Below are 25,295 nucleotides of genomic sequence, written 5' to 3'. Positions count from 1 at the left end.
CTACTCCCTGAGCACTCGTTCACTGCCCATATCAACTTCTACTTGCTTCTGCTTTGTCTCAATTGTCCTCTAGAGTGCCATGATCACCATATCCAGGGCTGAGGACTTAAACTACCTTTGGTAGATTTACCAGGATCTCTACGTGGCAGAGCAATTTTACTGATCTTCATCAACATCACTAAAGTCATTACATTAAACAGCTTCATGCTCAGTTTTTACAGCCATATGAAGAAGAGGTGAAATAATAAATCCAGCTTACAAAACAAGATGATACATAATATTGAACTCTCAATATTTTAGAAAAAATAAGAATGTTGTTTGTTTGTAGATTTTACACAAAATTTCTGTCCAAACTCTTTTTTCTTTTTTCTTTCTCTGTCTATCACCTTCTAAGGATTTCAAATTCCTAAATAAAATTGTTAATGCTCCCCTTTTGGATTCTTACAAACATACTTTCTCCAGCACCTTACATAAATTAAAATTGCGGTGTGAAATTTCTGGTCTTGAAATAGAGGTGGATTAAATAGGTGCATATCAAATGTGCAGGCTCTCAATTAGTATATCAAGGTTACATCATAGTAATTACAATTAACTGCTGATTTTTCCTGGCTCAGACATAGTAAATATATGCCTTTGGCACCTTTTTTTTTATTTTAGCAAGTCTGTGCCACAGGTTCTTGTTACACACGTATCAATTCGATTTAGTTTATTTATATAAATCCAATTCACAACACGTCAACTGAAGGAGCTTTACGAAAAAGTAATCTTAATTCAGACATACATGCATTTCAATTTATCCTACTTATCAAACAGTATATTAAGTTCAGATCATAATTAAAAATAGTTTAAACAATTTTTTTTTTTAATCCAAGAAACCGAGCAGATTGTATGAAGGTTATTGACTTGCGGCACTCATGTCTCCTGGACAGGTATGTAGTGACAATAGACAATCGCTTGTGTTGAGTCCATACACGCTTAAAGTTTCCTAATAATAAGACTCTGTTTACATTTGTAACGCGTTATAATAAATGTACAAATAAGTCGGCAAATTTCCATGTGTTTGACATCATTGGGAAGCCCCCCGAATAGACTTGTTCATGGTTGTGTCACATTTTTTTTAAATAATTTATTTTGTTTTTGTGAGGTTTGGTTTTAGAGATGTAATCATTGGTTACATGGTTATTGAAAGATATATTTTCTAAAGTGGAAGGAAGTAGAGGAGCAAAATGTCAGAGATGAAAAATTACCTAAACCAACAATTCACTCAAGACTAAAATCCCCATTAGAGACTCTTCAAGCCTGATGAAGAGCAGCTGTCATGCCCTACATTTACATCTACCAAGTCAAGTGTGTGCATGAAAAAGAACTAAGGAACAAAATATATCAAGGTTTTAGTGCTGTGTGTGTATGCAAAAGGAACGATGACTGATTGTGTACACATACATGAGTACAACATTATGACATAAAAAGCTCCTCAAATTGAGAGCTTCACATTTAACTGTATGCATCAGTTGAAATTATGCATGAAGAACACTACAAAAATCTACTTTTGTTTTCCTGCAGCACTCAGTGTTACATAAACTATGATGCCTACTATGAAACGGCATTTAAAGGAGAAAAACAAAGTATCATATGATACGTTTCTCAATGATGCATGCAAAGGAACTGATATTTCATTTTGTCTCTGCTGTTCTGAAAAGTCTCATTTTCTATTTGTTAGTACATTTGTCGTCAGAGTGTATGTGTTGGTTTAGGTTCGTGCCTTTAGGAGCATAAGTGATTGGAATATTTTTACACTTTTGGTAAAATGTGTTAACACAAGGTTATTAAAGGTACCAAGTGAACTAACCTGGAAAATTTCTTAATGTTTGCTTAATGAGGAGGCTTAATATACAATAAATTGAATGTTATAAAATATCTGAGCTGATAACTTATCAAAAGGAGCAGAGACCGGAGTTTAACAGAGTTATAATATCTAGGATAAATTCATAGAGGAACCTTTGACAGAATTGGACTGTTGGTTCAATCACTGTAGGCTCACATAGTCTTCTTTTAGTTTGCACGATTAAATCGGTTATTCAGATGTTATTTTGGTGGAAAGGTCACTCAAACTGGAAGACCTTCAGTTCTAACTCAGACTGGGAGATCTCTTGGGTGCCTTTAATCTTGCAATCAGAACAAAGTGAAAACCAAAACAAAAATCTATCAGGAGTTTTACATCAGATAGTTTGATATTCTCTTAAACGTATTAACCAATATTTATTGCTATGACTAACGATACATTATACTTTTGACTGCGTTAAAACTACGTGAAAACCTAAACAAGCAAAATAAGATTGAATTGTGAAAGGAAATTTCACATCTACTGAACGGCAAACATTTTCATGGAAATAACACCCCACGGTTATGAAAACATGATCCCTCAGCATGGAATCAGAAGTTGTTGTGGCTGACAGTGTGGTCCACTGAGGATATTTTGACAGAAGCAGCTAATTTGGGTTAAAAAAGTCAGATTTAGACTTTATATTCACTAGAAACTTGGTTGATTTGTTTAGAGACTAAAAGTGATGGGAACTAATTTTAATACATTTAATAAAAATGAAAAAAAGACATTAATTAGCCTGTAATAGCCTATAATAGGCTATTATCACAATTATCACTGATAATAGCCTATTAAGGAAAACTGAGCAATTCTGTCCCTTAATCCTGTAGTAGGGTACAAACTGCTGGACTTGCCTGGTCCAGAGTGCCAACTCTACATTTCTGGGTACAGTGTAATGCTTATAATGAAAACAAAATGATTGTGTTTTCCTTGATGTGAAGTACATGCAAGTGTGCATGCGTGTTTGTTACTATGTGTGGACACATATCAGTGCGTCTTCAATTCTCCCAACATCTCAGACACTGACCAGTTTTGGCATAATATAACTTTACTGCAGGGGACCAAAACCTAAAAGGGAGAAAATCTATAGTGTGCATTGGAGACCAGTGACAAAGAGGAGTAAGAGGTTTATTGCGAAAGAGAAAAAGCCTGAAAGAACAAGAGGCAGCTGAGAGAAGGGAGGCTGAGAAGGAAGGAAACTACGCTAAAAGGAAAAATATGTAATCTCACAGGAATCAAATACAGCACGGGGACTATATTGATGAAGACAAACACATCCAGATATAGCAAATTGAGACTGATGTCCGTTATTGTGTTGGTTAATAACAGAATGGAAAAAGCCTTCGGCTTGAAAAGAATTGCAGACACTGTACAGTGCTTTTCAATTGTTGTTTTTTTTTTTAAAGAACAAAACTAAATCCTAACAGATTAAAAGGCACCATTTTGAAAATCTGGAAATCTTTTTTTTGTGACAGAAGACAGAAAAAATCCTTGTGTCTGTGAGTCGTGTAAATGACATGTTTTAACTTCCGTATTACATTCATTGGAGCTCTGAACATACAACTCTAATAACAACAGTGTCCCTGACAGTAATGCTGTAGCAAAAAGGAAAGTAAAAAAAAAATCTTGTGGTACTGCAGTTAGGACATGAATTAGTGAACCACTAGAGTGCACTCTGTAGCCTTTAACGAAATGTGGATGCATAATAGGCTGCTAAAGATATAAAAGCATGGCGCTGAAAAGGAAAGTCTAAAGAAAAGCGGAAGAGAAAAGGGTGGAGTGAAAAATGGGGGTCAAGTGGAAGAAATAACTGCTGTGTCAAACAGTAGCACAAGTAACGGACATCTGTAAAATATTCAGCTGTGAAGAAAACGAGTGGCAGTGGGAAAAGGAATCAGAAATACTGCAATGAATAAAGCAAAGATCCTTTTTCCTGTAGTCTGGTTTACCTTCTCTGGCTCTGCTATTACTGGAAGCTAAGCTTTATTTCCAACTCTTACTCATAGGAAATTCAGTCTTTGTTGCTAATGAAAGAACCACCCACCCAAAAGGACAGTTACTTATGTAACAGTTGATTCTTGGAAAGTTTCGCAGCAGTGAAGCGACCACCAATGGTTTCAGCCCAAAACATTTGGGTCACATTTCCATTCAGTAGTAAAGCAAATCTAAAGTGATGTTAAAAATAAATTATATAAAACTTAAAAAGTTAATAAATACTTCTTGATATTACTAGTATTAGCAAGCATGTACCACATAAAAGACAATGTGGTTCAACAAGTTCTTCATGCTTGACGTGGATGCATTTAATTAATAGTAATAAAAAAATAAAACTAAAAATTTGCGTGTGCTTGATGCGTCACTCACAAATCAGGGCAATGAATGGGAAAACTGGTTGATTCTATTCTCTGGTTGGTGTACCTGTGCATCTCTATCTAAAAGGCCGTTTTAGGTGTAGGGAGATGGAAAGCAGTCAGATATGTTCACAGTGACTCAGGATACACACAAAAACATCTGGGGAGTCAGGCTATTGCGTGATTTGTGCAGTGTGCTGACATTATTTACAAAAGCGCTTTTAATTTTACTTCAATGCAGAAAATTCTAAATTGCTGTAACCTTTTGAAAACATGAGAAAAAAAAAAGTCACTTTGAAACTCAATTTTTTTGTTTGCTCATTTAAATGCAGATCAAACATGGCAAAATGAGCAGAGCAATAGAAAACATCCAGACTTCAACATGACTTGGGTTCCCCGCTGGATGTTACTGTTAAATAGCTTGTCTTCAACTGTAAATACTAAATGATTTACACAAGCAAGATGGTTTAATCCTCCCTGGAAGTTGGTACAAAACAATGCAAAGCTTCATTTTTTGTTTAGTTTACCTGTGGGGAATCAGAGTCATAGGCTTCATTTTTCACCACTACAGTTGAAGACCAAAACAAACCACACTACGACTTGTATACTTCATACGTCTGAAAAGGTGTTTCAGGTAGAAAAACAAGTAATGTAGCATTTCGGACAGTTCAGAAGAAGGTAAAGACACAGAACTCTTTCTCAGCAGAACTTACCTACTACCTACTTACCTATTAGGTAGGTTCTGCTGCGAAAGAGACCATATTTAAGTTTTAAAAGTTATTGACTTGTCAATATAGATTATTAATATGCTAAAGCATACAAACCCAGAGGCTGTGTACCATACACCTGGTACCAGGAGTGTAACAACAGGCGTCTCCAAAGTGCAAGCTGCCAAGTTGTAATACATAAATTAACTATAGAATCTGTACAACCATTTTGTATTTATGAGGCTACAGAGGCAGATTAATTGATCACTGCAAGTGTTTTCTAATAGATGTTGAAGTCTGGCGCCGAAGATAATAAATGTAGTGAGTGTAAAAGAAGTGGAACATTATCAAACAGGTGAATGCATTCAATAAACCTCACCATTTATAAGCGATATTTACGGAAAATATATTGCTGTTGGATTCTTATGTCTGTGTGTGCGTGTGTGTGTGTGCGTGTGTGTGTGTGTGTGTTTTCTTTGGAAGAGGAGAAGTGCGGAAGTGGGGAGAGAGGCACAAAATATACACCCCAACAGTGAAACCACCACGTTGCCCTTTAACCACTCCTCTCAACTCTCCCTGAGTTGTCTTAACACGAGGTCTAATATATTCCAAAGGGGGAGGAGATATTGAATGTTCAGGCTGAAGTACATAACCAGTAAGCTCCAGCCATGTAAATAAGATGCAGCAGTCAGGTGTTTCTGCTGCTGGGTAATTACCAAGGGAATTAAGCATTGCAAATGCTATATGTGCATCGTTAACATCATTTACACGGATCTCTTCTCATCCACAGCGATGACCCTACAGCAATACAGGCTTTTAGAAAGAGGACAGAGGTTAATCTGTATAGATTATAAGCATACTGCACACTACGGAATGCATATGAAACCCTTTGTATATTTAACACACAGTAAGAGCAACGATAAGCAATGCAAGACATAAAATGGTTAAATGTAGCCTAAATTTGCAGATAACATATTGTGACAAACAATAGTGTTAGGGCATAATGCTACCTTATGCTATGTATTTGCATAAAGTAGCATAAGAAAGATATAGATGTGGAAGTTTTGAATGAACGCATACATTTACTTAAAATACCTTTTTTCTAATTACATCCTATATCTTTTCATATTACAACACAATATAAAAAACTATTTGCTGGTATTTTTTTTTGTATCTCAGTTTGTATTTCAAATCCATTCATTATTTTAAATGCAAAAAAAAAAAATATGTTCAGGAAGACAGATTTGAAACTCTAAAACCTGCAATAAATAACTATCATAATGAACATTAAGAGGTCTGAGGCTGCTCTTCAGGCTTTTTCCAAAGTACAAACAAATTATGCATGTCTTCAGAAATTATGTGATCAAACGCCAGCAGATGCTAGCCTGAATATGAATGCCTTGCACTGAGTAATAAATAACTCCAGTAATGTTGCTTCCTCTTTGCACCTGGTCCCATTTATTGAAATTTATCAGCCTTTTGACTTCAATATTTATGTTAATAACAACTGCGATTTTACATATGTCAAAGGTCTTTCATTTGAAACTCAGAACAAATTTAAAAAGGTATATGCCAACCTTGCGAATGCCTTCCCTCGACTCCTCAACGTTATTATCTGCTCCTCCAGTCCGATTAATCATCCGCCACATCTGGGAGTACATGGGATCTCTCTCAAAGGGGTTCATAGCCTTTGAGCGCACCTGATCATATACTGCAGAGTCCAGGACTGTCCCATATGGCAGTTCAGTCTGCTTTGATAAGTCCTGCAGAGACCTAAAGGAAACAAAACAAAAAAGATCATTGAATCAGTCGGTCCATTTCTCTACTGCAAGTAGTGTGAGGCACATCCCTGTGGTTAGATCTCACACTAATGCAACATCCCACCGTATGGATGAACCTTTTAAGGTTTAGGCACGGCAGCCACAGAAATTGTCAAAGCTGATGAATCTGGGCAAGCATGGACATCTAATTATAATTTTAGTTGCAACAACGTTTAAATTAAAGCATTATGGCCAGTATATTGATATATATATATATATATATATCTATATTTAGTGCAGCTACAATATATATATTGTTCCCATTAACTTTGTACAGTCCCTTTATTTTCTTTTCCATATCAGGTACTCCTGGCTCGGCACGTTTTGCTTCGATATGCCTCTTTCTTCGATGAAGTCCTTGATGGAGCTCTCTGTGAACTCTCCTTACTTTTACTTTTTATTTTTTTATTTAAGTACTCCAGGCTCAGTGCTCTTATGTTTTTTCTTTTCATTCTTCTCTTGTCTTTTGAACCCACAGCCTGCTTCAGAAAATGGCAACTCATAGCCTGGTTCTGCTGGAGGCTCCTTCCTGTTAAGAGTCTGGTCTTCTTGAGCCAGATAAATCTTTACAAATCACATTGAAATTGTCAGCTGAATTTAACAGCACTTTACAGTTAATCTTTCAAAGCATTTGACACACTGACGACACAACTTCTCAGGACCAAGTCTAACACACTACTGTCAAAACTAATTGAAAAACTAGTGAAAGACAGACAACCAACTCCACACACATACTGTATCCCTTTGGTAAAAGACATCTGGAGAACTCTGGTTGTCAGTAAGTTTCTTCATGGAAGTCACACAGAAGCCTCAATCCACAACCCAAAAAACAGTTTGAACCTCTGCAGATTGTGGGACAAGACAGTCAGAGACTTTGTCAACATAAAACACACTGTGGTATAGCAGCAGCCAGATCCATGTGAGATTTGACAGGGCCTTGACATTAGCAGGCCTCTCCTTGGCCTTTTTCGTCCTAATCTAAATTTCACAGTTTATAAAGAAATACATTCTTACAACCAGCTTCTACACAAGTTGTCAGCTAGACAACTGACAACAGAGTAAAATAAGAGGCAATGAGTGGCTCTTTAAGAACTTGATTTGCCCCAAAATTAAATTCAGAAATATTTGTTCATTCCTTAAGGGAAATTAGGTGTTGTCTTGACTGTAATTTCTGGAATGAGTCATTGCATATGGCGATAGATGTGGGAAGAATCTTCTGTGGTTTATATTAAAGCAGATCTTAAGAAGCCTCTGTCATTTTGCAGTCTTGCATAAAGGATGCTTGGGTTTTTCCATTAGGTTATTCATTTTACAAAGCATCCTTCTTTGCATAATTATCTCCAGAGTGGTCTCAAAAACAGAACCAGTGTTCTTTATCCAGCTGTTTTAAGTAACTAGTTCTGATGCTGGTAACACAAGAGATTATGCCAAAAGAGATTGTCCTTTAAAAAAAAAAAAAACATAAAAGCTTTGCAGTAATTTTTCCACAAAATGAAAAGGCCTGAAAAGTGGCAATCAAGCCATCTAGAAGAAGCTTTCACTTTGACTATTCAGGCCAAATATACAAGATTTAAAATCTTGCCCTGTGCCTGTGTCCAATAGAGAAACTGTATGCCTTCCAGTTCAAAGACCAAGAATTTGACCTGCCGAGGAAGTTGATCTAATGGGCCAGGATAAGTTGTGAGCTATGATCAAAACAAACCTATGCTGAATTATTGAGAAGTATAGCTTCACCACACATTACATTTCCTCTAGACCCTTTCTAAAACAGATTACAGTGACACTTGGTTGGTTGTGTGGTTTCATCAAAATGCAACTTTTAAATGTAGTTCTCAAAGCACTGGTTGTTATGCTTGACCTTGGGCACACTGGGGCCAAATGTACTCTCTTCTTCAAGGCATAAAATGATGTTCCTTGACATCAATTTTCTCTCTGGAGTCAGTGAGGCTCTCATCAAACCTAACCTCGGGCCCGGGATAGTGTACACCATCAGTCTAAAAGAGAGAAAGCAACTCCTGTCGACGGTCAGTGGGATCGCGCGCAGCATCAGTCTAGAGCTGAGAAGACAGCTCCTTTAAGAGGGTGACAGTAAATGCTCCTGGTTCTGTTGGGAAATGAAAGTACCCTATCATAACTACAAAACTGAAGAACCAAATGTAGCAGACGGAAAAAGCCAGGACTGATCACAGTGAACCAATGCCTACCCAAGTTTGACAGAGGAAAAAGAAGTTTCTTCCATCTAATGAGTTGGTTATGAGTAAAAAGGTTTCTGGTAATGTGTTCTTTGATGGAGACGCTTCTTTTAACAGTATTAATTAACCGACACTTGCATAATAAAGACTTAATTTAACTTGACCAAATCTTTGGTAAAAATGTTCATTTATGTAGGACATCCATTTAAAAAGAAAACATGGCAATTAGAGGAAAAAAAAATCTCACTCTGAGAAGAATGTGTAATTAACAACCATGCCGCCTACCGAGTGAGACAAACTACCTGATCTGTGAGAAAATAGTTAAAAATGTGTTCTATCATGTCTTCCATGAAGAAATGGCAGTGGAAAAACTGGCTCAACATATTCACACAATTCGACGTACTAAAACGAAAATGAGCCAGTGGAGGCCCAGATGGATTTCTAGAATTAGATTACATTCAGCCACAGGGAAAACCAGTAATGTGATATATAGTGTCTAGGAAATGTAGACCCTTCTTGTTCACATAAGACTAAAAAAATGAAACACAAACCATCGAGGGGAATAAAGATATCTTATAAAATTTTGAAACTTTCAGTTTTTTATGTTTTGTACTGAGAAGCTGCAATAGTACAGTGAGCAAAACATTGTAACGCAGTTTTGCTCAATGGATGGACAGCTAGGATGTTTTCTTGACAACAGAGTTGCATTAAAGTTTCAGCAAACTTAAATAACTTTTTTTTTTTTACTGCATTGTGCAGTAGTACTTTCTTGTGTAAACATAAAACATATACGAAAACTTTTTTGACTCTAGGCTGAGAGTAGAAGAAACTAAAAAAAGAAATTTTAAACTTTGGCAACTCTGGATTAAATAGTCACTTTACAAAGTAAAGCTTGCTATTACAGGACTACAATAAACCTTTGCCTTCAAAACAGTTTTAACTCTGTGGCCAGGATCCAAACATTCCTCATATACTTTGGCAGATATTGACATGGTACCATCATGTGGATGTAGCAGATGAGTTCAGCTGCAAATTAATCTCTCGCTTCAGGTGGTAAATTGATCCCATGTCCATATGTCACTGATTGATTTAGCTACATGAGTATGTAGTAGTTGCAAGCAGACAATAATTATTTACAAAGTCCAATGAGAAGAATGAAGTGAAACAAGTGCGTGGTAGCTATAAAAACAAAACAGAATCATGGATAAAAATTGAAAATGAGAAAAAAGACAATCTGTCAGTCTGTTTTGAACTATAAAAGTCTCTTTTTTTCTTTTTTTTTTTTCTCCTTCACACTTCTTGTTACCCATAAATTGCCACCTCTAGGGGAAAAACACAAGCTATTGTTAATTATAATGCAACAGTGCTTGGGTTGCCTTTCAAAGAGTTTGGCCGCTGAGAAATGTAATCGAGAACCATTACATGAACTAATTACTGTTTGTTTGTTAAACGCGTGCTTACACACCACCCATGGATTTGAGATCCTCATATCTGGGAAACAAAACATGCCCACAAAAACTCTCTCAACATATCCAGCTTAATGAAGAACAAGTGTACAGTACACTTTGTCATTAATTCAGCTGTAATACAGTACACCCACGGAGCGGATTTAACAATGGGTACAAATTCGAGCAAAGATTTATATGATTCCAAGCCTGTCTGCCAGCACAAACAAACGTTCGCATGAACACCCACATACTGTGAAGTACTTTTCGTGTTTTTAATGGTAGGGAAAACGTAAAGCTCCTCCTCGCTCATGCTGTCCTCAATGAGCTCCAATCCATCCCAAAAAAAAAAGAAAGAAAAACCCTTTGAAGATTTTAATGAACTCTGCTGTGAACATGAATCTTTTATTGCTGTCAATTAATCTTTGGCCCTAATAATCTCCCCTTCCCACCAATCTCACTTGAGAATGTGCTGGCTCATGAGGAGAATCTTTGACCAGGATTCTTGGTTTGTGACCTGTTTTCATGATGTAATGCTAAGCTTTCTTTTTCCAGTTAGCTTGCACAAAAAAACAAAACAAAAAAAAAACACAGAAAGGGAGTGAAATAAGAAACATGCAATATGACTGCAAAATCCACTGTAAACAAAACATTTACAGTGGATTTTGCAGAAAAAAATGTCAGTGATTTTGGTTGGCTCTTTTTATTTAGAGTTAAACTTATTAAAGCAAGGCAAAGAGACAAAAAAAGATGATCCCTGAGTTTAAATGGAGAGTTGACTTCTTTCAATTGTGTACGCTGAGCATATAGCTGACTGAAAAATGTATCACTAATAAAAAATTAGTAAATATATAAACAAATTCATCAATAAATGCAGCGTATTAAGGGAGAACATTTCTGTAGACGTTTGTCGGATGGCAGTAGATAGGAGGATAACTAATAGAGGTGCATTCCACAAATCTGATCTTCGTGGAAGTCTGGTAAAACTGGTAAAAAGAAAGTCCTAACTGAACCCTATGTGATGGCATATTGTTGTTATCACCATGTTTCAGTGTGGAGCTGTTTTTTTCAACAGGGACAAGGAAGCTGATAAGAAATAACACAAAGTACAGAGAGCCTTATGTGAGCCTGCAGAAGACTTTAGACTGGAGGGTAGGTTCAACCTCCAGTATATTGTTGATCTGAAACCAAGAGCCAGAGCTAGCATGTGGTAGATCAAAACATATTTTTGCGTTTGAATGGCCCAGTCAAAGTGCAGACCAATGTAGAATTGGTTTAGAAATACTCCAAAAGATTTTCAGATAGTTTGTTGTGAAATATGCTCCAATAAAATATTGACTTGTCAGGGATGAAAATAAATGCATAAAAGATTTTAACAGCTGACTGTATTTTTTCAATCCATTTCACTTGTATATCCTACTTTGTCTAAACCAGTGTTTCTCAACCCTGGTCCTCACCGCCCCCCTGTCCTGCGTGTTTTAGGTATTTCCCTTCAGCCACTCACCTGAATTGTATCTCTGGGTGATTAACAGGCTTCTGCAGTACTTGATGGTCATGCAATCATTTGAATCAGCTGTTCTGGAATAGAGGCACATCTAAAACATGCAGAGCAGGGGGGCGCTGAGGACCAGGGTTGAGAAACACTGGTCTAAACAATGACAACAAAATATATCAACGTTTGCTGTTATAAGTTAACAAAAGGTGGAAAAGCTCAAGGGGTAGGAATAGTTTTACACACCGCCGTAAAAAAAAAGAGGAAGAAAATATAAATACATAAAAATGTAAAAGGTTTCTTCACTCAAATCTCTGAATATTCACTAAAAAATGTCAGGCTTGTTTCTAAATTTATAATGTGTGTGAAGTCTTGTGGAAGTCAATGCATATAAGAATTATGTGTTTAATTGTCTTTGTTTAATGTGAATTTAATTCCTGTTTGTGTGTGTGTGTGTGTGTGTGCGTGCGCATGCGCGTGCGAGAGCACGTGCATAGACCAGTGTCTCTGTCCTGTGTGTATCCTAGCTCATTTTGCAAGCAATTATATTTCCCTAAGCAGCTCAATGAGCAAGTAAATGGAGTGAACAGCCGCTGAATGTATCTTATGACAAATAGTCAGTACATGTGTGTATGTGTGTGTCATTGCAGAGTGAAAGAGGAGCAAAGAAAGAATAAACTTGAAAGAGAAATAGTTCACTCATGCTAATCAGACTTTTTTAAGGAACAATTCCCGAGCAGTCTGACCTCACTACTTTAACTACAACACCAGGCGTCTGTTTAAGAGGCAAAAAAATAAATAACTAAAGAAATTGCTAGTCTTTGCTCTTGTCAGACACATCCCAGGGAAAGAAAAAAAAAAAAAAAGGAAAAACACGTCTCACAAGAAAAAAAGATTTTCCATCAAACTTTTAGTTAACATTCAGGGAGGAACTATTTTACCTTTAACTTTGATATGCTTCAGGTCTTACCACTGAACATGGTGGAACATATCAAAAGAGTTGGAACTGGCAAGATCTTTTTGACAGATGTCCAAGAAGTGCCTTCTCTCGCCGTGAGGGAGGAGGCTGCTTCATCATTTCTTTTTTTAGGTTCGAAAAAATTATGGTCCAGAGATTTAAGCAATTTTTATTGAGACAGGGTGTCCAAAAGTTTTAACGGTAATATGTCTTTGAAGAGCCAATGTCAGTAAATACATTTTAATACCATGATATGTTTCTACTGTTCTGAGGGGATAGGCACTATTTTTATTGGAAGGGATATTCCTTGATCAAAGTTACCACTAGATTAAGAGAAATACAATGTAAAGTCCAGAAGCGATGCACTTTATAAACTGACATGATTTTACTAATAAACATCTGGTTACATAATTCATTCCATGTATAGCTGGTGCAATTGCCACTAGGTGCTTTTTGTACTTTAAGCTGTTAATATTTGTAATTGACCTTTCCTATATCTAATTTGGAAATAGGAATAAATGTAATCGTCATGGTACATATATTTGTTATCTATTAACTTTGTGAGGATTTTGTATTTTAGCTTCATACTTTATGCCCGTCAAGTGGGATATATCAGTCCCACTCAGAGCTTTCATTTCCTGCTTTTTTTAATTAAAGCTGTCACCTCTCTGTTGACTTGAATGCTTTTGACCCTTTTTATTCATACGAGTTTGTGGCCTGTGGAGTTTTGGACTTGGTCCCTTTAAGGTTTCATCCCTACACCCCATCTCCTCCCTGAATTTGAGTTCTCTATATTAAAACTGATGAAGGAAAGAAGCAAATGCATTTATAGATGTTAACTTTTCCTAAGCATTTTTTATGAAAATATAACAGAACTTGGTAAAAGAAACCAACTCCGGGGGTTAGGAGGAAACCCACTGTGTGAAGGCAGCATGGCCACATTCCCAATTATGAATTTGTTAGTTTCAAATGTAAAGGTGCAATGAGAGCACTGTGATGTGAAATTAAAGATGTTTCGAATATCAGTGCGGAGGTTGCAAAAGTCTAGAGCAGTGGTTCCCAAACTTTTTCTCCTGGGTCCCCTCAGTGGTTTCCAAACATTTTCTGGGCCCCCCTATGGATTCCAAATAGCTGTCTGGTTGAACGACGTGTGTGAGGGGGTAGAGGGGAATCGACTTTTTTGGGGACAAAATGAATGTACGTAGCTGAACATAGACAACAACATAGGTAGCCTACAGGCTAATTGTTAAGCTTAAGGTGCTGTATTGTTATTAGCTAGTCATCTTTTAGCTAACATTATCTGCGTCCAACAGCTTTACTCAACAGTCGGTTAGTTTGGGGGAAAAAACTGTGAAAAGTTCTTTGCGTTTTGCTGGTTTGCTGCCGTGATTCTAACACGAACCTGCGTAGCTCTGCACAGCAGCAGCAGGTCTCCTACACTGCTGCACAGGTGTAAACCCAGCGTGAGCGTGGTAGCACTCATGTTGCGTTTAAAGGCGGCTCGGAAAAACAGGTTACGACATGTTAAAACGGATTAAACAGTTTTAACTGCTGATAAAAGTAACAGAGGGCACATATATGGGAAGTGTGGAAGCCCCTACTGTATCAAATTGACAGAGGAATAACAAAGAGTTGGCCATTCTAAGGTAAAAACCGAACGCATACAGCTTTCTGCAATGCAGGGGGGGCACGGGATGCCCGGCATGCCCCACAGTTTGGGAACTTCTGTTCTAGAGAGAGGTGTGCTATGTACTTTACCCTGCAAATTTAAGCAGTTCCGAGCATCAAAGTTTCAAACATCAAACGTCCTTATCTAAAAAAAAATCTGAAAATGTTTGTGTGCATTTATTTTTATACTATTCAAAATAAATAATTCAGTAACTCAGGAGTGAAGTAAAATGTATCTGCTGATAAAACTCAACGCCTCCGTTAGCTACAATCTAAACTATATCATCTGATTTTAATTCATGGCTAGTTTTGCTTATAGTCATTATGAAGCATTATAATTGATATTTGTTTTTTTGTTTTTTTTTCTTTTGGTATTTGCTTCCAAATGGTCTTGGCAGCAATTTAATCAATTACTCTTTGTAAGCACCTGAAAAGCTTAAAATTAGAAGTATTTCATGTCTACTGCATTTTCAGAACACAGACATTCATGAACATCCTATCTGAGCCCCAACAGAAACAGTCTGCTCCCCAAATTTTACAGCCTCCAGACATTTTCTAACCGTCAGGCCATCATGGCCCAAATATTTCCACTCTTGTGCGTCTCTCTCTCTCTCACCTTCATCTGTTCCTACTTGTTCACTTCATTTCCTCATTAAGATGCCTTTTTGTCTCACTTTCTGTGCATTGCTCACTTGTGCCTTCGCTTTGCTACTCTCCTCTGCCACCTTTCACGGTTTTCCTAAAGGATTCACACCGAAATTGAGGGAAAACATCCAAGCGTGAAATAGTCCAGAGAGGGTTCTTGACGCTGACTTGTTATTTCATTTTCAGGATGAAACAAGGGCATTAATACTTAAAAAGCCTGCCTGCCTGCCTTGATGGAAAACACTAAGGAGAGTCATGTCTCCATCTTTTCCTGGATTTCTCTTCCGTTTGTGTATTTGCTTGTTTATTCTGTTCCTAACAATCTAATTTACTAGCTTTCTTATACAAATGCAATTGGACTTATTTTTGCCTGCGTGATGTGTTACTGAATTGTTCATGGTTAAAGAAAATTAGAGACCAAAGACAACGAAAATATGCCAAGCGCGAGAAGAAAGAGAAACAAAAAGCGATTGTGGTTTGATGGAGAGAAATATTTTGTTTACTCCAAAGCCGAGCACAATTAACTGTGGCACTGCCAGGCATAGCGGATGCTTAGGCATGCTTATTAGCCCAATGAGAGATGAGTACTTCCTGCTTCTCTGCTAGTGGCAGAGAAGCAGGAAGACGTATTATCACAAGGATAGGCAAACATGGGGCATAGACCCCCAGGGAAATGATGTGCGGAAAAAAGTAAAAGAACAAAGATTTGCCAACTTCTTCGACATCTTTACCCTGGACACAATTTGTTCCAACTGCTGCCATCAGGCTGCAGATAAAGGAGCACTAAAGCAAGGACAAACAGACTGAAGAACAGTTTATACTCGGTAGCCATAAGGGCATTTGTTGTGACTTTTTTACACTTATGTTGTTCGGTATATTTGCATGATAAGGGACTGATTTACAATTATATGTTAAGAATAATTTACATGATGATTATTATTAATTGTATTGAACATGATTGTATATAATTACAAAGGTGAAGTGAAATATATTTCAGTGCAAGACATGATTTATTTGAATAGAGGAAGTCTTTTATTTTGAGGAATGCTTAAGGATCTGTTACTGTTTTGTCACTATCTTGCTTTGTTGACTTTTGATTGCTATTGGTTACGAACAGCTGTTGCCCGTTATCAGCTGACACCGTTCTTTTTCTCTTCAATAAATACTGAACAGAAAGGTTCAGTAAAAGAAATACGAACCTCCGTCTTGTTTGAGAAGAAGCTTTAGTCCGTAACAGCATTAAATACCCTGTTGTACAATTTATCACCCAATTTCGTTATAATCCATATAATTTTATTGCATGGTTTCTATGACAATAAAGATTATTATTATTATTATTATTATTATTAAATTACAACTAATTCCATGCTTCTTATCTTATTACTATCTCTCCTCATTGTATGTACACTTTCATCTTCTACAAAGGAGAGGACACCACCTCACAATGTGATAAATGATTGAGACAAGATTGTGTATTTGCACATGTGTGTGTTCATGCCGAGAGAAGCAAAAAGGGTTCTAAAATTTCTAAGTAGACAGCTGAACTTATTTTTTAAAACACAACGAAACCTATGCAATCCTTTATAAATGAGACTCATGGGTTTTCTCAGAATCAGTAAGATGCTTCCAAAATTGTCTCTGGTTTAGGGGACACCTTAACCCAAGGAATGTAATGGTTGTAGTCTTGGGTATGGATGTATGCGGTCGCTCCTGATGCTCTGACACCAGACCAGTGCATATTTTATAAATCTGCCCCAAATGTATTTAGCAAAAACAGATGGATGCTGCTAACATAAAGAAGTTTGAGTTTGTTTTTGTTTCTTTTTTTTTTTTTAGGAACTTCTCTTACGAGGTCATAATTTGTTGGTACTTACTGTATAGAGTTCTCTATTCGTGAGATGGTGAGGAAAGCAGCTAGATTGGCTGTGTAGGAAGAGATAACAATGAGAGCAAACATCCACCAAAATCCCATCATCATCCTGGTTGCAAGGGTGGTATATGGGACTTCTCCACCTAGGAAAAAAAAAGAAAAAAAGAAAAAGACGATAACAGTTAAAAAAATGTGTGAAAAAAGAGAACGTGTCAAATTACAAACATACAAACATGACTTTATTTAAGAATATAAATATGCTCAAACAGTGCATTACATCCTGACAGATTAACACAATGTGATCTGTTTTGGATTGAAACTGATCTCCACTGTGTGAAATGTATAGAGCACTACACACTGAATCAGAAAATCACATGCCTTAAATGTTGCACCTCAAATTTTACACAAGACATATAAATACATAAATAAACTGTCTTCTTTTAACACCCAATGAGGACCATAGGGCATTTTTATATAAGACAAAAACTTAACAGGAAGTTAGCCCACAAATGTGCTAAATCATGAGCCTGTGAGCCTTTATGTTATCCCATTCAATCAGCAATTCTTCTCCTACCAAAACTCCAACACATACTTGACACCCACATAATCCCATATTCCTTTTATATCTCCACTTTCCCATCTATGGTGTTTTTTTGTGCTTTTGCCACTTTACTCCAAGGCTTTTCTTTTGCCAGGTTAAAACATTTTATTCAATTTGAATGTGTTATCTCTCCAAACTCTGGGTTTTATACTGTACTTTGGATGTTGATGTCGCGTTTTACAGCTAGCCTGAAGGCACTATAATGTATGGGCATTACATTTCATGCAGCTCACATAATCCTTGTGCATGGCTGATGTAGCATCCTATGTTATATTGCACTTGTTTTATTTCATTAAAAATGCATTTAAAATTCATTAAGCATCTATGATCCTTTTTTTTATATATATAAAACATTGTTATGATCACCTCGCTAGAAAATGTTATCAGTTGAACTCTTCTAAAAACATATTTTTAAAACAGTGTTCATGAGAAATCCTGAAGATCTGAATTGAACCTTTTCCCCTTATAAATGTACGTTTTGGGTACAAATATGTATATGTATTGTAGAATTGATTATGTCAAGGATTGACAATGATGTTAATTGTTGGTAAAGACGCATCTAGTTTACAGAAATAAAGAAATCCATAAATAAAATTCATCTTGACAGCAGGAAATTGACATGTTTTAACTTAAAGTTGACTTACAACATTCACTCTCTTTAAAAAGAACATGATATCAGAAGATAAATCAGGTTTATTTGGCTTTAGTGACGATCAGAGTCGATGGAGATAACAGGGTCAGGATAATATCCTTCTTGTTTGGGGTTGATTATGGTAGCAGCTAAACAAATGCCAAGTTAGAGTTTCAGGATTTCTTTCTCACAGTGAAGCTTCTCATTTACACTTGAAAGTACAGAGTTTCTGTTTTGTCAAGACACCGTACAAATTTGCTTTGGTTAAAAATCTGAAAAAAAAAGAGAGAGAGAGAGAGAGAGAGAGAGAAAAAGGTTCGTGTTTGTGGATTCCAGTGCAGGCAAGTCGTGTCTTTGTGAACGCAGCTTGGCAGCATCAAAGGAGGCCTGCTTAGTCTACTCAATATAGCTTTCCATTCTTATTTATGGTTTTCCTCCTCCTCTGCTCCTTCTTCTTCTTCGAGATGAAGAATCAATCTGAATCTTTTGCTCATAAAGGCTCACCAAGGATGTTGCAGTTCTCAACTCCTACTTCATCCTAGTCATTCCTGCAGGTTTGAAGCAGAACATCTACCAAGATGTTTGTGTGTTTCGTTTTAGTATGTTATATGCCTGTTGGCCAGACTGTAGTAAAGTCTACCTGTTAAAGGTTTCTGTCACATTGTGTGCTGTTTCTTAGTCTAGTGATTGAACTAAAGACAGATGGCTTATACCTAACTTCAGCTGGTAACAGTTGCAAACAGATGAATCATTTGCTGTGAAATGATATAAGGAATGTCAAATACAATTATTACCTCTGATAGTGTTTTGGTTTTGTCTAAAGTTTAAGCACTCTAAATATGTGAGCTGTGAAGGAATTTAACTCCAAAAACTGAATCCTCCTGCATGTAAGTAGAGATTTCTTCAGTAGACAACTCCATGTAACTTGTAGCACTTTTCCTGTTCAAGTTCAGAGTATTAAACAGGATGGTGGTAGTTTTGTTTGTTGCATTTAATCAAAAGTGTTTTTTTTGTAAATTTTAAATATATTTTTTCAGATTTGTCTTTTGGTATTCCAGGAATGCACTGAAAGTGGAGTAAAAAAGAGTAAAACTGTAAGAACCCCAAATTATTCACACACACAAAATATTTAGATTGAAACTTCATTTTCATTAAATAAAGTGTTAACAGGAAACAAGACGGGCATCTCTCAAAAGGTAAGAACAATGTGAAAGCTGTATCTAGTTAAACATATTCTGATTTTTTGTCTACACTTATTTAAAAAAAAGGAATATTTACAAATATTTAAACCTTTCCTAATAAAGAGAGGATGAATCTTTATCATCAAACTTTACTTATATTTGCTGTCCAGTTTTTTCATGTTTCCAACGATATTTGATAATTAATCTAGAAGTTTTCAGGTTAGGTCACTTTGCCATATTCTAAATATTTGACTCCCTCTACTGATTGTCTACAGGGTTCAAGCTGAGACTGGACTCATTTACTTCCAGTCAGGAAAAAAAATAAAAAATCATGTTTGTAAAATTCAAAGAATCTTTAAAGCTGAATCTGTCAGGGGTGTGAATAATTTTGGAGTTAAGAGTACATCTGTCAAACGTTAAGACAGAGGTCTTCAGCTTCAGGCATTGAAGAAGGCATTGCTTCTACACACCTGAAATAATCAAGTCAATATCAGGACTCTGAACAGATGACTGCGTACTGAGGAGGTAATTGAACCACTTGATTCAGGTGTGTTGGACCAGTACACTGGCCCCTGAAGACTGGAGTTAAAGACCCCTACTTATGGTGTTTCTCAGGCCCACTTGGAAAATCCTAATTGGTGGATAACTTTCATTCACATTAAATGGTAGAAATCGATCTGTCAGTTACCTACGCGATGTAACTGGTAGATTGACAACTGCTTTTTTCACTCATAGTGATTGACATTACAGGCCAAAAAAACAAACAAAAAAAAACTCTTTCCCCGTTTTAGTGACTTTTAACACTGCCAGTTCTGCTGCTTTTCTCATTCACTTGCTGTGTAATTAGTCTGAATCTAGTTCTCTGATTTTCAGACTAATAGTTAACGTTATTTTTTTTCTGTATTCTATTCCCAAGACGGGATTATTTGTCTTTACTTTTGCAATGTTTTAAAATTAATACATATTAAATCTGACAGGTGGTCTTATAATACCGAAGCATCTGTTTATAGCCAGTGAGTCATTCTGATTCCTCATAGTCATAATGACTAAGAGGACTCTGAGTCATTTTCAGCTTCTCTGAAAAAAGTCATCAGAAAAACTCTTAATTTTTAGACTTATGTTTCTGTGCTTGTTTCAGTCAAATCTCACATGTTTTTGGTTTTTATTTGTTTTATATTTTTCTACAATCCAAAAACTGCTATGGTACATGAGGGCAACTTATTATTTGGACATGCCTTATCCCCACAAATGTACAGTAACTACCCTACGGTCCTATCCATTGAATATCATATTGCACTTGAGAGAACCAAAGTTTAAAATGTAATAAAATCTTACCAACTTATAAATACGCTCACATTTGTCTATTACGAGGCTACTGCACCACGAGTCTTTCTCGATCCCTTAATGCTGAGTCAGGCTTAATTTAGAGTCCAAAATGCTGAGACTAAACTGCACTCCATCCTTACACGATGCAGTCAATACAATGAGGCAACTGAAAGGCAAAACATATCAAAGCAGGTAAAGTATTTGACTTTTTCAATGCTGACATATTTTTTTGTATTGAACTGTATTAAATCATCTCATTTTAAAGCCAAAGTGAATCTGTTTTTTACATTCTTTGAATACAAACAAACATTTAAGGCATTTCTTTTTGTTTTCAAGGATCTTTTGAACAAAAGATGTCTTCGAATTAATACAGTCCAATAACCACCAAAAACCTTAAATATGCTGTTAACGCTTTAAAAAATTATCACACGTTTTAAATTAGTTATCACATTCTACATTCTGGCATGAACAACTATAATAGTGAATAAAAACATAATTCACTGGTGCCCAGTTGGGAATCCATATTTTCTTATTATGCAGCAATCCAATAAGCCATCAATGCATAGTGACGTAGCAGCGGGTGGCAAGATGTATCATGCTGCTTAACATAGCTGATTCTTCATGGCTCGAAAGTTGTGCCATAAATAAAAAAAATATTTTGCATCAGCTAAAGGAAAAACTGCTCTTGTTTTTCTAAGTCTTAACATTTCTATATAAATCAAGTAAAGACGCTTAGTCCCACAAGATGTTTTGTAAACCTATTTGATTTTCTTTCTATTTTGCATGTATACCGGCTTCTTGACTCCTAATTGCATGATGTCACAGTTACCCAACTACATCAGTCAACTTACTGTATATAAAAATGCAGAGGGTTACTCGACAGCTCTTGCCCCAGAGATCCTTGGATGTCGAAACTAATCTCACGAAACGGTGTGAGTTAGATCTTTAGACGATCCAACTGGCTCCTTGCAAATCCTTTCCAACTTCTGAGATTAAAGTAAGCTTGCATTATTTGCTCAAAACTGAAAATACTTTACCACTAAATGCAAGGTCTCTTCAAAGTTACAGCAACAGACCTGAGTCATTGCTGGATACAAAGCAGCTCCAGTGGTTCATTATAGGTGTTTAACGAAGGAAAGCATGGCTGGAAAATGTGCCAGTGTCGACTTCAAGTAAGAACCCCTGCATCTTCACCGCCTAGTGACGCAAGATCTTTTCAACAACAATTTGGCAATGTTTTTTCAGAGCTCTGAAAAATGTCCATTCAAATGACTTTTTGATTGAATAGTTCAGCAGGAGGTTCACAATTACAAAGACTACAATGAAAAGCTGCAAGGTTGGAGTCTTGGAGCATTTTAACAGTGTTCAGTCTTTACTTTTTTGCTCCCGTCAAACCTTTCAACCTTTGTGTTTCACTCTGTGAACTGGATGAACTTGCCAAACAGTGTTTGGAGGTCAGGAAACCGCTTGCCCTTCAAAGGTTTAGTAACGGAGACAGACACACTGTAAAATAAAGATATGTGATTATGCAATTTTGAAACAGAAGCACTGATTCTTTGTATTTTTACGACGCGTTTCAAGTTGCAAACACTTTCACATAATAAACTTTGCTAATCATCCAGCTTGCAGACAATGAAGGTCGTTTTGTTTTATGCAACAGGAGTCTGTGCAGATGTCTTCGCAAAGCTTTGGTCTTTAGAAGAAAAATAATTATGTTTATGGTCCATCAAACTCCGAATCAAAGGAAGGAGGCTGTTCAAAGCAACATCTGATTAAATAAGGTTCTTCTCCCATATCAAAGCATGGCAATGACTCATCAAGAATCAAGACCACAATACTTCAATGTTTTGCTGTATTTACTTAGATTAGAAGGTCAAGGATGAAAAAAAAAGACAAAGAAGAAAAACATCCCTTAGACCAGAGGTTCCCAATCTATGGGGCACGCCCGCAGTGCCATTGCAGGGGGGGCGTGGATGAAAAAAAAAAAAAAAAAAAAACATGAACGCTGTATGCGCTGGGTTTTTATCTTAGAGTGGCCAACTCTGTTATTCCTCTATCAATTTGAAACAGTAGGGGCTTCCGCACTTCCCATATCTGTGTCTTCTGTCACTTTTATCAGGAGTTAAAACCGTTTAACCTGTTGTTAACATGTCGTAACCTGTTTTTCCGAGCCGCCTATAAACGCAACATAAGCGCTACGATGCTCACGCTGGGTTTACACCTGTGCAGCAGTGAAAGAGACCTGCTGCTGCTGTGCAGAGCTACACAGGTGTGTTAGAATCATGGCAGCAAACCAGAAATACGCAAAGAACTTTTCACAGTTTTTCCCCCAAACTAACCGACTGTTGAGTAAAGCTGTTGGATGCAGATAATGTTAGCTAAAAGATGACTAGCTAATATCAATACATCACCTTAAGCTGGTTAACAAGTAGCTTGTAGGCTACTGGTGTTGTTGTCTATGTTCAGCTACGATTCATTTTGCCCCCAAAAAAGTTGATTTCCCCTGTTCGTCTGGAGCCGGAGCTGAGTATAACAGGGAGTCTCAAAGAATCCACCCCCCACCCCCACTTCGCTCACACACATCGTTCAACCAGATAGCTATTTGTAATCATCNCTGTATGCGCTGGGTTTTTACCTTAGAGTGGCCAACTCTGTTATTCCTCTATCAATTTGAAACAGTAGGGGCTTCCGCACTTCCCAGATCTGTGTCTTCTGTCACTTTTATCAGGAGTTAAAACTGTTTAATCCGTTGTTAACATGTCGTAACCTGTTTTTCCGAGCCGCCTATAAACGCAACATAAACGCTACGATGCTCACGCTGGGTTTACACCTGTGCGGCAGTGAAAGAGACCTGCTGCTGCTGTGCGGAGCTACACAGGTGTGTTAGAATCATGGTAGCAAACCAGAAATACGCAAATAACTTTTCACAGTTTTTTCCCCAAACTAACCGACTGTTGAGTAAAACTGTTGGATGCAGATAATGTTAGCTAAAAGATGACTAGCTAATATCAATACATCACCTTAAGCTGGTTAACGAGTAGCTTGTAGGCTACAGGTGTTGTTGTCTATGTTGAGCTACGATTCATTTTGCCCCCAAAAAAGTTGGTTTCCCCCGTTCGTTTGGAGCCGGGGCTGAGTATAACAGAGAGTCTAAGAATCCATCCCCCACCCCCACTTCGCTCACACACATCGTTCAACCAGATAGCAATTTGTAATCCATGGGGGGCCCCAGAAATAGTTTGGAAACCACTGGGGGGGGGGGGCCCAGGAGAAAAAGTTTGGGAACCACTGCCTTAGACAAAAGACAACCATGTAAGGAAGTGTTATGTTGTGCATATTATTTGACTCTCAGTCAGCACAAACAAATTAGCAATATCTGCAAAAACATATCCATGTTGTTCAGTCTTACACATACTTAGCGAATCAGTCAAGCTGCAGTGCCTTGTAAAAGTTTTTATATCCTTCATGTTTTGTCCCTTTTACTACCATAAAATTTTTATGTATTTAATTAGAATTTCTTGTGACAAACAACTGGATGCACTGGATTTCTTTGGGATTTTAGAGTGAAGGGAGTTGAAATTTATCAATACCACACTTTTCAAAATTATATTTAAAAACCATGTATGACTTTCATTTCACATAGTTGAGCCCTTTTTGGTAATGGTCTGTCACATAAAAACTTAACATATATTGAAAGTTGGCTAAAACGTTGTTTTAAAGTGCTCAACAACTATATTTACAAGCACTTAATAATCTATGAATCATTAACTGCTGAACTTAAAAAAATAACTAATGTGTCTAAATCTAACATACAACTAAAAGAAAACACAAAGCAAAAAAAAAAGAAAAAAAAACAACAAAGCTTTTGATTCAATAACCAGCAGTCTTCTACGATAAAATTTCTCTTTTTTTTTCTTTGAGAAATCTTCCGATACACCAACAACACTTCAGCCTTTCAGGTAGAAAATAATATTTTTTTTAAAAAGCAATGTACCAGTGGCAATTAGCAGAAAACCTGGTATGAAGAAATTCAATTAGCTGAAGCATGGTTCATTTCCCAGGTCCTGCATGAAGTTGTTGCAGATTTTTTTTATTTTTGACCTTGTAAGGAAACCACCTCTCTGCTGTAGTTGTTAATTTTTCAAGCCATTATACTAGCAGGACAGGAATGAGTGAAAATAATCATTTTTGGTTGCACATAGCTACTGGAGGCACACCATAAAAGGCCCAGTGGGATTGAGTACAAAGGCATGCCACACCTTTTAGATTTTTATTTTTCCAAAAAGTTGACATATATGCATCCTGTCCCTTCCACTTCCCAACTGTGTACTGAAATCCCAACGAAGTACACGGGTGACTTAACCTGCTTTTTATACCGACTTATTCTTCATCAGTGATTACTAAGTTTGTAGAACGGGATTCAGACAAACATATACAGGAATGTAAACTTGTCATATGTGGAGAGCAGTTTTGGTATGTAACAATAAAAGAGCTCTGGTATATATAAATGTAGACCATGTCTTTAC

The 25,295-nt window shown here is 36.8% G+C and overlaps 1 protein-coding gene across 5 annotated transcripts in view; it reads right to left on the bottom strand.

The window, feature by feature from the left end:
* The window catches only part of grid2 (glutamate receptor, ionotropic, delta 2), a 437,740-nt gene that overhangs the window by 62,849 nt on the left and 349,596 nt on the right, over window positions 1–25,295 (bottom strand). For all 5 annotated transcript variants that reach the window (XR_001661638.1, XM_016669506.1, XM_016669505.1 and 2 more), the window contains 2 exons: window positions 17,035–17,173; window positions 6,518–6,713 (listed from right to left, as the gene is read on the bottom strand). Coding sequence is in view for 4 of the 5 variants with exons in the window: in XM_016669506.1 (XP_016524992.1) it covers window positions 6,518–6,713; window positions 17,035–17,173 (335 nt within the window). In the remaining variant the exon portion in view is untranslated. The remainder of the gene's footprint in view (window positions 1–6,517; window positions 6,714–17,034; window positions 17,174–25,295) is intronic.

Source organism: Poecilia formosa, unplaced genomic scaffold, assembly GCF_000485575.1.
Source record: "Poecilia formosa unplaced genomic scaffold, Poecilia_formosa-5.1.2 Scaffold25, whole genome shotgun sequence".
Classification (NCBI taxonomy): Eukaryota; Metazoa; Chordata; class Actinopteri; order Cyprinodontiformes; family Poeciliidae; genus Poecilia; species Poecilia formosa.
Note: the sequence above shows the minus strand (reverse complement) of the source record. Positions and strands in the feature narration are given on the sequence as shown.